The sequence below is a fragment of the Uranotaenia lowii genome, chromosome 2 (genome assembly GCF_029784155.1).
Source record: "Uranotaenia lowii strain MFRU-FL chromosome 2, ASM2978415v1, whole genome shotgun sequence".
In the NCBI taxonomy this organism is placed as follows: domain Eukaryota; kingdom Metazoa; phylum Arthropoda; class Insecta; order Diptera; family Culicidae; genus Uranotaenia; species Uranotaenia lowii.
The window spans coordinates 218,800,410-218,814,777 of NC_073692.1; the positions used below are offsets into that span (position 1 = coordinate 218,800,410).

General features: G+C 35.1%; 1 protein-coding gene and 1 long non-coding RNA gene across 2 annotated transcripts; both read right to left on the reverse strand.

Annotated features, from left to right (window-relative positions):
- Positions 1-211: 211 nt before the first annotated feature.
- On the reverse strand, positions 212-2,492 carry LOC129748283 (uncharacterized). The gene is made up of 6 exons (XM_055742824.1): positions 1,968-2,492; positions 1,611-1,779; positions 1,071-1,500; positions 884-998; positions 390-827; positions 212-307 (listed from the first exon to the last, which is right to left on the reverse strand). Exons 2-6 carry the CDS (start codon positions 1,748-1,750, stop codon positions 300-302), a joined length of 1,131 nt encoding a protein of 376 aa, XP_055598799.1. The 5' UTR covers positions 1,751-1,779; positions 1,968-2,492; the 3' UTR covers positions 212-299.
- Positions 2,493-9,288: 6,796 nt separating this feature from the next.
- LOC129749124 (uncharacterized) lies at positions 9,289-9,816 on the reverse strand. Its single transcript, XR_008737932.1, has 3 exons — positions 9,570-9,816; positions 9,407-9,508; positions 9,289-9,344 (listed from the first exon to the last, which is right to left on the reverse strand). It is a non-coding gene; the product is annotated as an uncharacterized LOC129749124 (long non-coding RNA).
- Between the last annotated feature and the right edge of the window lie 4,552 nt (positions 9,817-14,368).

The window sequence follows — 14,368 nt, forward strand, 5'->3', positions numbered from 1 at the left end:
CAGCCCAAATTTAGGAATGGCTACTGATTTTCCCATCAAAAATCCTGAATTCAAATTGAACGGATTTTCTTTTCGGATAATAAAGGTTTTATTACGTTTATTACTCTTAAAGTAAAAGTTAAGATTTGAAATAAAAAAAATCATAATTATTCAATCAAAAACAGAGTACGTTAAGAATAAAATAATTACAAAAAAAAATTAACAACAAAGTTCGCATTGAATGAAATTAAAAAACTAGGTCAAATATATATAAATAATAACTTTTAAAACAGCATGATGAAGTTCCGTGATCCAGTCCTTTATAGACCTGTAAAGAAGATACATAAATATAAAAAATAAACTCAATAAAAATAAAATAAAATTAAAAATTATCTGAAATGAACACTTACCATCACCTCTTGCTAACCCTGCCTCATAAAACCGTTTGGTAATCTTCTGAACCGTTGAAGATTCCGGCAAACAATTGCCGAATACCCTGTTTTGTACCAATACGGTCAGGTTTCGGAGTAGGCTTGGCACTGGTATGCCAAGGACTGGAAACACCTTAAAAAACACCTCGAGCACTTTTAAGGAGTCTTCTCCGCACTCAATGTATTCCTGCGGGGCAAGGAAAATATAAAACCGACCCATATCCCCGTGCTGCCCGACACACAAAATATGGGGATCCTTTTGGCACATCATGTATCCTGCTAAATTGTTTTCCTCGACCCATCTGATGAGAGGGGCCGCTACAATGAAACGAGAGGGCAGATCCAAGTCCTCAGCAGGCCTCTTGCATCCTCTTGATTTCAATGTCCCCAACAGCATGGTACAGGCCCTAATGTACACTGGAAGATATTAAACGTTTTAACGAAATTACTTTCAAAAAATTTGCGAAGCTTACCACACTTGAACATCGGGTATTCCGTTTTGTCCAGAAGTAATGAATCCGCCAGGAACCTCTGCATTCCCATTTTTGGAATGCATGCAGGGTGCATGTGGTTGAAGGCTTGCAATATCTGAAAGCGTTAAAATAAGGGTTTTAAGTTTAATTCTAATTTATAAAAAAGGTACACGGTAGAACTACACACCATTGCTCCACTAAAACTTTTTAAATGAGGGAATTTTGAAATTACGTGGCGAAAATTCTTTTTTTCAATAACCATTTTGTGGAGCACCGGAAACGCATCCCTCATGTGGCGTGAAATTTCGGCCCAATTTTGAGCCGAGGCTTCCAGTGAGGCACATAGTTCTGCGGCCAATTGGGCCGAACTAGACACTTCCGGGATGCACTCAATATATCGATGAAATTTGCGGTTCGCAAATGGGACATCTTTTCGCATTGTGGTTATCCTTCGCTCGATATGTCCTTGGTTTAGAGACCTTCTGTCACTAATTTTGCGGTGCCAAAAAAAGGCCGATTCCGCAGGAGCATTCAACTCGACCCTCGTGACCTCTAGATGGGGAAATGCTCGAAGGAAGGCCTTAGCCAAATCAGCTTTCTCCATTGTAGACGGATAACTAAATTAATAGAAAATATACATTAGATAAATATTGTTACATTTTTAACTCCTAACATTTGTCGAATTTTTTTTAATTCTATATGTCAGTTGTATGAAAAATGTACTTACTATGAGTTTTTCATTTTGTCTCTGAAGAAATCGTTGCAAACGATGCGCACCATTTCCAACTGCGTGTTATGGTCCGGTATACCACCGTTCAAAATACTATAATATTTCTGTCGAAATTTCAAATTTTGCTCCAGAACCATATTTATTTGTTCCACCTGAACATCATTTTCTGAAAGACGAATATTGATTGAATTTATTATAATCTCTATAATTTTATTGAATTCATCTCAAACTTAAATTTGTGTAAGGAAAAATATTGAGTTCATATTCTGATTACTTCATAACAAGTGTGTAAATATTGTTTTGATAGTTAATTGGTATTCGCTGTTCAAATAAATTGTTCGAGAACCCCAGCACCTTTATTTTGTTTAAAGAAGGATTTGGAGGCCCGGCTGAGTAAGTGTTTTTAAATATAATACGTAACAGGAAATTCATTTTACGTTTCTCTTCACAGATATCTATTTCACATTTCATCAGCACCTAAAAAAGAAAAGAAGCCTGTTTAATCATCCAAAATTGAGTCGATTCGATGGCACGGAACGATGATTTTTCTTATCGAATTATACAAAAGTCGACTGATTCGATCAAGCCGGAACAATGTATCCCAATATCAATTCATTGATACTGTTGTAGCGGAGTGATGCAGCACCTCGCCATGGACATAGTGCACTATTTTGGTATAAGATGATAATCGGAATTTATTCGTGGCTGCTGAACAAAGGACTGAAAGATTGCGAGCAAACATCGGTTCTGAACTATGACAATAATTGTGCTGGTCCCTAGCTAGACAACATAAGCACGTTAATCATTAAAACTCAGGCCGGATTAATTCAACGTTCTGGGGAAACTGAAAGTGTAATTCCATATTGCACAACGGTGTCGAGCTTTCCGAAAGCATACAGTCCCGTTTATTGACTGATTCACAGCAGAAGGTGGCACAAAAGAATACTTATAGTATAGGTACAGGTAGGTGATAAACAAAGATATTTTAGGAAAGTTCAGAAAAATGTTTACACTTGTGTGTAGGGCATTTAAAAATTGTATAAAAAGTTTTCTAGGAAAAATTGTTGGATAAAATGCTGTAGGTAAAGGAGATTTCTCATGATTAAAACAAAAAACCAATTTCTTTTCTTAATTTATTAAATGAATATCACTAAGCTAAATTGCAAGAATATCAACTGTTTTACTACGTTATTTTCAACTTATTATGATAACTCGAACTTGTATTATTATATTAACAAATTCTTTGTATTCCAAAAAGTAAACTTTAAAGAATGGTTCATTTTGCCGCATTTTAACGTTTCCACCCTGCACCACGTGGAGGCGAACCATATTACAGGGCACACACATTCCAACATTCATACGTACATGCATACAAACATACTCATACTCGCGCTCATGCAAACACATACATACTTAAATTAGGTTGAAGTTAATTGTACTGGAAGTTAATATTTTTATAATTTTTTAATAGTTTTTGTACCGAGTCGAGTGCATTTATCTCCTAAATGTGTTAGTAGGAAGGGGGCCGTAATCGTCGCGGCGACTCAACTGTTAATTTGCTCTAGTTTTTGGAAAGGAAAGGGGAATTCTAGGGATCACTAAAGAATTTAGTTTTTAGATAATGCACCATCATCTTCAATTTATCCATCAAAATACTTAAGACTAATATAATAAAATGGATCACTCTTATCATGACTTTTCCATAAACTATAAGTTTTACGCTTAAACACTTTATCTTCAGAAGTTCTTATTACATTTTTGGAAATTTTTGTTTTGAAAGAATGTTTAGTGTAATCGAATTCAATCATTTCAAGCTCTTGGAAAATATATATAAATCCCGAAACGTTTTCAATTATAGAAATTATAATTCCATAGCAATCAAAAGAACATTTTTTATATTTCGCAACCAATCCTGTAGCGAATGTAACGCTATTATATGTAAAACGATCAATAACATTGACAGTATCTGGCACGTCATCCAATAATGCAAAGTGGAGATTTTCAATAATTTTTCTTCGCTCTAATATCGAACTTTTTATGATAACTTTTTTGTTCAAATCGTATTCACGATTAATAATTGCGTTAGCTTGACGTAGGCTAAGACGTTTAGCTAAACTGAATGGCAAGTTTTTAAAATTATGAGACGTTTTAGCTATTCCCTTGGATTCCCTGAATTTTCCTTCGTATTGCATACAACTGTCATATGCAGAAGGACCCTTTTCAAGAATTTTTTCAATGTAATGAGATATATGATGTACTTTATTTATACGACTTAATTTTATGTTAGAGGAAAAGGCTTGGTGGAAAATATTTATTGCCAGTTGAAAGTCTTCAATCATAGCTGAATTAATTTTGTCCGAAAATGAATAGTACGTTATTTTTAATAAAGAACCAATCAAAGTGCAATGATTTTCATTCATCTGAAGGATCGATGAAAATAAAAATGGGAATACTCGAAGCAACATCCATGTTTGGGCAGCAGATTGATTTAATGGTGATGTTGATTTTAAATTTTGTTTCGAAAAGTTCGAAGATGGCTTATCCCGTTTTTCGATTTCGCCATACTCAAAATCATTTATCCTTGAATTTATGGTATCGACATTTAATAAATGATCCTGGACAGCGCATTCCAAAATGTTTTTTAAAACTAATTTTACTACACCTTCCAGCAAATCGTGCATCGGGTCAAACGTCAAATTTTTAGCAATATGGAAATATGAAAGTTCATTAAAAGCACAATCTCTAATTACACCACAACTTTTGGAAATCACTGTTCCATCGCTTAAAGCTTTCAGGTCTTCACTAAAACTTTCGACAGTACGCTTTTGAAAAACGCCGAAATTTCCTGCTTTTATATCGACACGTTTAATGTAACACGATCTGCAAAACAAATTCGCAGAAGGGCTGAGGAGTCCGAAGACTTCATGTAGGGCAAGAGTATCTCCTAGTATGTCAATTAAAACAGCCCTTAAAATAAATTTACCATTATTCGTTCCAACACATATTCCTCCTTCAGTTTCGAGGAGCTTCAACTCATCGATGAGAGGTTTCAAAATTCTTTTAAATCCGTATGTTTTAACAAATTTGCTGTTAAAAATTAATGTTAGGTAAACGCTAGCAAGTGAAGAATTAATAATAGGATCAAAATTTTGTATTTTAAATGATACGTTAGTAAGTTTTTGCTTTGCTTTGCGTGATCCTAGTGGATTAAGATATTCCACATCGTCAAAGTGTAAAGATAATCTTATGGTATATGGAAATTTTTTAAGAAATGGATGGTTTTTAAACTGTATACCATCTTTATACCCCCGCATGAACCCATCCACTCGAGTATTTTCATTCAGAACCATGGTTTGGGCATCAGAATTTTGAAAAACTAATCTTAATGTATCAATTATTGATATATATTGAGCAGTGTCAATAACTGTTTGGTTTTTTCGACCAAATTCATTAGAAATTGAATGCTCGTGAAGTTGAGTGCCAGGTTGTGAAGATATTAATGACATATTTTCAATTTTTCGTTCCCCAAGAATTATTGGTTTTGGTTGAGGTATTAAATTTTTTGCTTTGTGTGCCAAGAACGATACATTTTCTTCGAAACTATTTACATCAGATAACAAATGTGAAAAATGGAGCTGATTTATAAAATTTGCTGTTGGAATATCATCGGAGGATATTTGTTTTAAGTTTAAATAGGATTTGAATAGTTCGATAGTATACCTTTGAGTATATTCCATCATCTTTGAAACACCGTTAATAAAAAGTTGAATAGTTTTTTCAGGAAGCTTTACATTGGTGCGTAAATCGGTTACAAAAAAGGAAAATTCATCTTTTATTTTATTTACAGTAATAGGTTCCATGTAAAACAATGGATTTTGAATTCTTCTCGGCAAAGATTCTTCCTCCATCAGAACATCTGTTCCTTCTGAAACAATTTGCGAGGAAGACGAAGAAATATTCAAATTAATGGAAAAAATATCAGAATGTTTACTATTTAAATGTCGTTTTAAATTATCAAATCGGTGAAATAATAATCTGTTATGTGTACATAACGTACATTCAAAAGGATTAGCTGGCGCATATAATTTTAATTTATGTACAGAAATGAAATGATTCTTAATCGAATCAATATTTTTAAAATATGTGTCGCAATCTGGAATGCAACACCGGTATCCTTTGAGATAGAAAGAAAGAAAAGTTGAAAAAAAAATGTTATAGAGAATACTGAAACCAATTTTGAAAATACAAAGTTCCAAGCCTGTGCCAAGTTGTGGAGTATCATCTTCATAGAGATATGCAATGAATTTCAAAATCAATAAAATTTAATAGATATAAAGGTTGTACCTCTGTACGCGGTTATCACATCAGCGGTATAGTGTTTAGCGGTATGCTATTTTGGCGGTTTACCATTTCGCAAAAGGATCTAAAACGCGGGATGACTATTGGCGGTTTGGTCGATTTGGCAGTTTACCATTTGGCAAATGGTCTTGTTTGGCGGTGTTATTTTTTGCGGTATGAGTCAGAAATATACTGAGAAAATGTTGTACCCAAATCTTTTTTCTGGTTTCGAAACGTAAAGCGTAGGACCATACATCATTCTAGTTCGAGCACGCAGCTTGAGGAAGCGGCCTCTTAGCTCTAATCTATGTTTCTAAGACGGTCCCTTTTTTCTAGGTTTACTGAAAGACCTTTATAGGAAGGCCCTGTGTTTTTAGGTTTACCCAAAGCTAGGGACCCCTAGCCCGGTCCGCAACGCGAAGCGTAAGAACCATATATCATGCTAGTTCGAACGCGTAGCGTGAGGAGGCGGCCTTTTAATTCTGATGTATGTTTCTGAGACGGCCCCGTTTTTCTAGCTCTACTCAAAGATCTAGGAGACGGCCCCGTGTTTCTAAGATTACCAAAAGCTAGGAACGATCCTCGTAATTATGATCCTAGGCCGGACTTTTGAACATTTGAAACAGACCGCGAAGTGACTCAGTTGCCAAATATCCATACCGCCAAATAGCCTTATTCACAACTTGGGAGACCGCGTAATGTTACAAACCGCCAAAAGGGGCATATGCCTATTAGAAACCGCCAAGTGTTACAAATCGCTAAATGGTCAACCGCCAAACGGGTTCATACGCGAAATATCATACCGCCAAAACGAATACCGCGAAATGGTTTACCGGGAGCTGTGATACAATCGATATAACAATTCAAATTGTATTTGTTTACCCTGTATTTCAACTTTTATAAAGAACTCAAATCATTATTTAAAAAAATCTGCAATTTAGAGCTATCAAGTTTTCATCTTTGTTTTTTAACCTACATAGCAAATTTTAATATTGTTTTAGTCCTTGGATTCAGACACTGATATCTCATTTGGCACAGGCCTGCCTGATTAAGATATTTGTGATATTGATGCACAACTTACCAACTGTTACTTCATCCCTTACTTGTGTCGGAAGTCCTCTGGCACATCCGGCGATGAATCCGTCGTCGTAGGGAACTGCATTGGTAGCCATCGGGTAACTTGATGCTTCGGACATGACGAACAATTCCTTTTTAGGTTTATTGCGAAGTGTTTGAAAACAATTAGAACCGTTTCAACAAGGAATTTCAAAACCAAAAATCAGCGAAAGTGTCACCAACTAAAAAGCAGGAATACTAATTTTCACCCAACAAAACAGTTCTCCGCTAACAACTTCGTTTGGGGGGTAAATCTGACACAATGGTGGTAATAGAATCCGATTTGCAACAACAAAAATCCCCCAAAAAAAACAGTTCTCTGCTTGAAGAGCAGGTTTGGCGTATTGACAAGCCGTGATTCTTTCATAAACTTGAGTTGTCAATATGAAACTTCGGTTTGGGGGGTGGAAGTTCTCAAGTTTGGGTATTTTTGATTTTCAGTGTATAAAGCAATTTCAAAACCTTGCTATAAAACCCTTTATGAAAATGACATGAAACGTCAAGCATGAAAACAAACAATAAGCCACGAGAAAAAGAAGATCTTTAAAATTGTCAACAAACTGTGTTTTGGACGGCAACAAAAATTTTGGGTGCGATTTAAAGAATCGAAAGGTACATTTTTCGCCATTTGATAATGATTAACATTGTATGTAATACATTTTTTTAAACTGTTGTAGGTAATACACGGAAATATGCATCCTCTGCCTAGCCCGGTTGTTCGGTGCAATTGCCCCGGTCATCTTTCCCACAGAATCCGGATGTTCCAGCAACATATTTGGAGAAAAAAACCGCCTCTATCGTCGGATTGGATTCCTAAGCTGTGCCGGAATGTGTGTTCCGGAGGATAGTTTTTTTTTCCTCGAACAAAACACCCGGAAAATAGTTTGATTGGCCGTTGGAGCTGCTGCGTGGCTGTGATTATGTCATGTCACGTATGTAAGTGCCCCCATAGAGAACCTACTGAAGCCTACGGTTAAATCCGGATTAAAAAGTGTAATGTGTCAATAAGTGAGTCTTGTTAATTGAATAATAAAAAAAAAGTGTATCGCATTCTGTGTTATGTAATTTAATGGAATCATGAATTCTTAAAAGAAAAAAGTTTTATTTTGGTTATTGTTATTCGTGGAAGTTGAAAATATAATTGAAATTATAAAAAAAAGGAATCAAACTGTTCCTATAGCGGCTTTCCTCCAGACAAAACTGGAAGTATAAACAGTTTCTGCAAGTCAATTATAGGTGTTCGGGACGATACGCCATTTTCTGATAGAACACGGAAAATTTTGAAAAAAAGGTGCATGAAAATTGAAAACAAAAAGCATTATATTCCATGAAAAACTGATATTCACACTTAATTCGCACAAAACTTTTGTGAAATATGTATGTATGTACACAACACAGGCATCTTAACGAAATGTATAATTATTTTTGGCTACTAAAAATAAAATTAATAAATTTAAGTCTTTAATTCTGCAAAACTACACTGGCGCACGTATTTTTCACAAGTTTTTCGAAAAACTACCCGATGAAATTTGAAGCGCATAAAATTTATGCAATTAAAAGGCTAAAATTATCATTCCATTGGGTTGATTGTTACTTCCTTGTATTTTTATAATTCTTATCGAAATGGAACCATCTTTTTTCGTAAGCGTTTCGTTCAGAATATTTTTCTTTAATCAATTCAATTTCAAAACCACTGCGATAAAAAAATAAACATTCACGCTGAAAAGTTTTCACCCAAACTAAAATTTGACATCTGAAATCTCTTGACGAGGTTTTATAAGGTACTTGAAAAATGTTCTTCAGAACCTCCTGTAGGTGGGCCTTTTTACTCTGATAAGTGTTTTAAAGATGTTTTAATGCAGTTTATATAGCTTGACGTTGTTTTATAATGAAGTTTCATAGCGGGCTTGCAGATTAGTACACCCAAAATAATCTGCACGTAGCGGCTACGTGAAAAGCTACATAATTTTTATCCAAATGATTTTCACGTAAATGCTACGAAAAAAATGCGTAAACGCGTCCCTATAAGAATTCGTGCTTCATGGAAGTCACCCACAATTTACGTGAATTTTTAGTACGTTCTACGCCGTCTATTTGTAAAAGCTACTGGGAATATTTTTAGTATAGAAATGAAATTAATGTTGTTTTTACTTTGTAGTTCCATTTTGTTTATTATGATATAAAATAAAACCAAATTTAATTGAGAATAAACTTTATTTTCACACCAATTTTATAACTTTTCCCTCAATTTCTGCAGCTCGCTTGGTTTTTGGAATCCTGCAAAAATTTAAAAGAATGATTTAATTAAAAAAATATTATTGAAATAAAAAATGAATCACCTTTGTTGCGTTCATATGTTCTGTTTAACATCTTTTCCGTACAGTTCAACTTAAAACGAGTGATCGTCACCAGGTTCAACGAAAGATGAGTTGTGTCCATTGCTAAAAGGGGATGAAAAACGAAAATAAATTCATGATTATCATAAGCATCATTATCACTTACCAAAAAGACAAAGCTGAATCCACAGTTCCATTAGACACAAAAATTTTACAACAGCTAACGAAATCAGTTGGCTGATAATTCCCTTTTCTAATAAGAATTTACAACCACACGCTCAAAGCAAACGCACAAAACGGATTTAAATCATTCACTTAGACTTTACGTGAAATTCATGCAACAATTATGTGGAAGTAAAGTCGTTACTACCAGGGCTTCCGTTACATACTATGTTTACTAAAAACACACGTAGAATCGATATTATGCAGCAAAATCATTTTTTACGTGAAAAATCCCGTAGAAAAAATTTCTTTATTCTTTTGGGTGTATAAAACTAAAATTGTTACTTGGGCCATACTAAGTTGATTGAAAATCAATCAACAATCAGAAAGAAGAAGAAGAAGACGTAATTAAATTTACGACTCGTACTGAAAAAATCCACTTTTTGCAACTTGTTGCATATACATATAAATATTTTGCAACTCCGTCCAAACTTCGTAACGAAAGACAAACCCGCATACTAAAAAACTATATCTAAAACAGTCCATACAATTAATCTACGGTTTCAGAAATAGTGATTGTTTTTGTAAACGCAGATGTTCTATCAAACTTTACTTCGACAACGATGAAAACGAAACATTTACGTTCATGTGAAAATGTGATGGTATCTGGAAAGGTGATAGAATGGTATGTACGATTTCTTGCAATTTTTCTTTAACCGTGAAAATGATCTTAAACCTTTACACATACCGTCCATTCTTTCTGTCATACGCACGTCAAAAACGATCGAAACGCCGGTCAAAGATGCCAGATGGTTTTGCACGTTAATCAGTACAAAAACAAATACAATCTAGGTTGTTATTATAATTAATATTTATTACAAACCCTTTAACAATTGTCATTCGGGTCAAATAAATACAATGTAGGTGATTAAACAAAACGAAAATTAGCATACATTTATGTTTTTTTTAGTTTCTTCTGATCACTGATATAGGATTATTTCTTGAATCAAATGAAACATATAGACAGAAAATAAACATTACAAATTAACAACAAAAATAAACCTAAACAAAAATTTAAAATATATTGTTTGATCGTGCGAGGTTCATCTTTTCGCTAGAACGAACTTCATAGATTCCCTTGGGGCCCGAGGAAAACCACCCTATGTTCCAGTGAGAGATGTCCTGGCTGTGATAGATTTGAACTACATGTTCGAAATATACCTTTTCCTAAAAACTATTGATCTTCGTCTATAATCCTTTTTATGTTCATTTTTCCCTATCTATCTTCTTTTTTCTTCAAAAAGTGAACTAGATATAAGCAACAATTGTAATCAAACAAAACGAGTTTGGCTCCTTAAAGCCTAAAAGTATGAGCCGTTTCAAATAAAGAACTTACAAAAAAAATTAAAATCCTATTCGATCAAAAATTACTTAAGTATTAAAATTTATGTCGGAGATTTTGTTTAAAAAAAAAGTGCAAATCATAAATCATCAGAATATTTGGCACCTCTGCCGAAAACTGTCTAATGAATGTGAAAAAAAGAAAAACAACACTGCGCGCCGGGTAAAAGTTTTCGCTGTTAAGTTTTCAACTTCGGAGAATTCACGAAAATTCGGGATTAAAAGTGGTAAGTTATCTTCAAAAATATCAATTTTCTTCTGTTATTAGCAATAAATTCATTTTTTTCTTTATAGCAACTCGCAAATATGGCCTCAAACAGCAGATTCCTTTGGGCCCGTGGCTCGTGGAAAAGGACCACCAACAACTCACAAAATTATTCGGCTGCCGTTGGAACTGGACAGAAAAAACATCTGCAGCTGAAACCTGAACCTACAAGCGCGGAATCCAAGTTCCCCAGCCGTGGGAACCTCCCACTATAGTGAGCTATGTGCGGCCAGTGAAAATTTTGGCTCTATTAATCATCCTCGTAGGATGCTAATTTCAAATGAAATACGAACTCGGTGCCTCGGTGAATTCAAATAATATAAAAATAATGAAAAGAAATGGTGTTTTTATTTATTCGAATCCTAAAACTCCTCCAAACACATTTGTCCATGTGTGCGTGATTTATTCATGCACGGTTCCGAATACCGTTTTTATAACGTTGGAAAACGTTTTGTTAAATTCTTTCAAACAATTGCTATAAATGTTTATATACAAGAGAACTTTAAAGAAAACTATAGCAATAATGGTTCGATGCACAAAAAACGTTTCTACAAGCGGATTTTATACATTATCTCAACTGTTCGTAGAACTGTTCCTCCATACAAGTGTTTTAACAGTTTTTAACAATTACATAACCTAACGACATATTAAAAATAAAGTGAATTCAGAATGTACGATTAGGCCAATGTATTTCAAGGTTTGAATAATCGTTTGCTAAACGTTTTTTTACGCTTTATTAAATCGTCGTTTGATTATTTGAGAAATCGTTTGGCTACAATCCTCATTTATGCGGGAAACTTTTTAGTGCGGAATTGCAAAACACACAACACAAACCGTCTCACGACATAACTTCCCGAATAGGACAGAACCATGATGGCTCTAGATATGGTGGTCTCTCTTTGGCAAAAAGTAGACGAGGGTTGGAGGCGGAGGAGGAGCCGAAATTTGACAGCTGGCTGTTCGGCTGGCTGCTGGCTGGCTGGGATGCCAGGTGCTCTGATTTTTTGTAAAACACGAAGTTTTGCCAATCATCAAGATATTGCTTAGACAAAGATTTCGCCTTGATTTTTGCAAATATAATTCATAGCATCGAAACAAAATCTTCCGGCTGAGCTCCGGGCTGGTAAGCAAAGCTGGAAGAAGTTGAACCTATAAACGACGGTGCCAGCTTTGTCGGTAGCGGTTAGTAACATTAATTTTGCATTACTTATGATAAATTTATGCTTATTCAACACTTTTTTCTTTCAAGAGCTATCTAGAAGCAGCAGAAAGTCATCGAATCGGATGGTAACATAGCGAGGCGTTACATTCCATCGTCCGAGAAGCGGCTGGCCCTCCTGCAGGAACATCCGATCTTCATCGAGATGAAAAAGCTGCTTCAGGAGGACCCCCGTCTGTTGCCATCGCTGCTCCAGAAGATCCAATCGAGTAATCCGGATCTGATGGGTAGCATTTCGAATCATAATATCGTTTATCATTTACATGAAAATGATCAATAGCAGAATTTAGAGCATTCCTTTAGCAGAACCGATTTACGTTTATTTTCATCCAACACTTTTCGATTAAAGGGAAACAAAATAGCTCTTTGGATAAGGTAAAAAGAATATAAGGAGCAAACAACATCCGGTTTAGGGTTTTAGTTGTTTGTTCCACCCTTTAAGATCCTTTCTATCATAACGGTCAAAAAAAGTTTTTCTTTTTCGGAACATACGGATAGACCGAACTGTATTGTAATTTTATTGAAAAAAAGTGTTTAGAATACAAATTAATTCATTGAATATACTCATATCATTGCTTTTTTCCGAAAACTCAATTTAAATATAATAAAATAAACTAAACCCCAGTACGGTTTTAAATCTTTTTAACTTTCCTTTGCGATTAGCTTCTGCACATATACACACTTTTTTCCCATCTGATTTTTTATCACTAACACCTGGCATCCCTTGACCCCTTTTTTCGTAAACACTACAGCCGGCTGTCAAAACTTTTTTCAATATGGCGGAATGGCGATTTGGCATCTGAGATCACCATATCTAGAGCCATCATGGACAGAACCATGGTATCACATTCATTTTCCAGTGAATTTTAATGTTATCATGTATTTCATGGTAAAATGAACATCCGAGCGTAATTCAAGAATTTACACACTCCAAGTTTTTCGTGTACGGTTAATATTTTGACAGCCGCGGCACGTGTTTTTTTTCTATTTCTTTCATTCTCGGTCGGCCGGTAGTCAGTTTTCGAGGTTTTTTTTGTGAATTTGTTCGAAGTACCTTATCGGAAATGGGTTCAATGGTAAGTTTAATATTGGAGCTGTCCAAAGGGCAAACAGATTAAGAACCTTTTTTTTATTAATTCCAGCAGTGTAAAACCGACACACTAACGAGTGGCACAGGATGCGGTAGCCAATGGATGCCACGAGCAGCAATGAGATGCGGGATCGAGTTGCGAGCCTCAAAATCCAGCGAATTATTCATAATTTAGAGTGCGTGAGTAAAGTGTTCTTAAAGTGTTAAAGATTCTTTAAATAAATAGTTGATGTAAATTAATTCTTTTGTTTTTAGTTTTAAAAAATTATAAAAATGACATAATCAAAAACAATAACAAACACCCCAAAAAGAGCAAAGATTTTTATTTCAGCGGGCGAACAATGTAAATTAACGGATTTTCATGGTTTTACCATGAAAAACTGGAAGCTGAAAGAACCATGAACTTTATATTTTTTGGCTTTCCAATGTATGGCAAATCGCCATTTTTTTCATGGTCACGCTGCATAACAATACCCCTTTTTCATGGTTATTTTCGTCAAAACGATGAAATGTATGGTCGAAAACTATGAATTCCAATGTGCATTCACGGTATCGAGGACGATAATAATCATTGTGTAAACCATACAATTTATAGTATGTGAATATGGAATTCATGGTTTTTTCACGGTGCAATCCTATTCGGGTTGACGAACATAATTCCTAAAATTCACTCGGTCCATGGCAACCGATCTCCAATTTCTCGGGCACCCCACGTTCGCCAGATCACGCTCCACTTAGTCTAACCACCTCGCTCGTTGCGGCCCTGCTCGTCTTGTTCCTACCAGATTTGTGGCGAACACCTGTTTTGCAGGACAGTTGTCCGGCATT

Bases quoted from the DNA above. Each gene is read 5' to 3' on its own strand.
- LOC129748283 (XM_055742824.1), bottom strand. From the start codon at position 1,750: ATGGTTCTGGAGCAAAATTTGAAATTTCGACAGAAATATTATAGTATT. The intron at 1,501-1,610 runs GTAAGTACATTT...CTATTAATTTAG, and splicing joins GACAAAATGAAAAACTCATA to TTATCCGTCTACAATGGAGA. The intron at 999-1,070 runs GTGTGTAGTTCT...TAACGCTTTCAG, and splicing joins AAAGTTTTAGTGGAGCAATG to ATATTGCAAGCCTTCAACCA.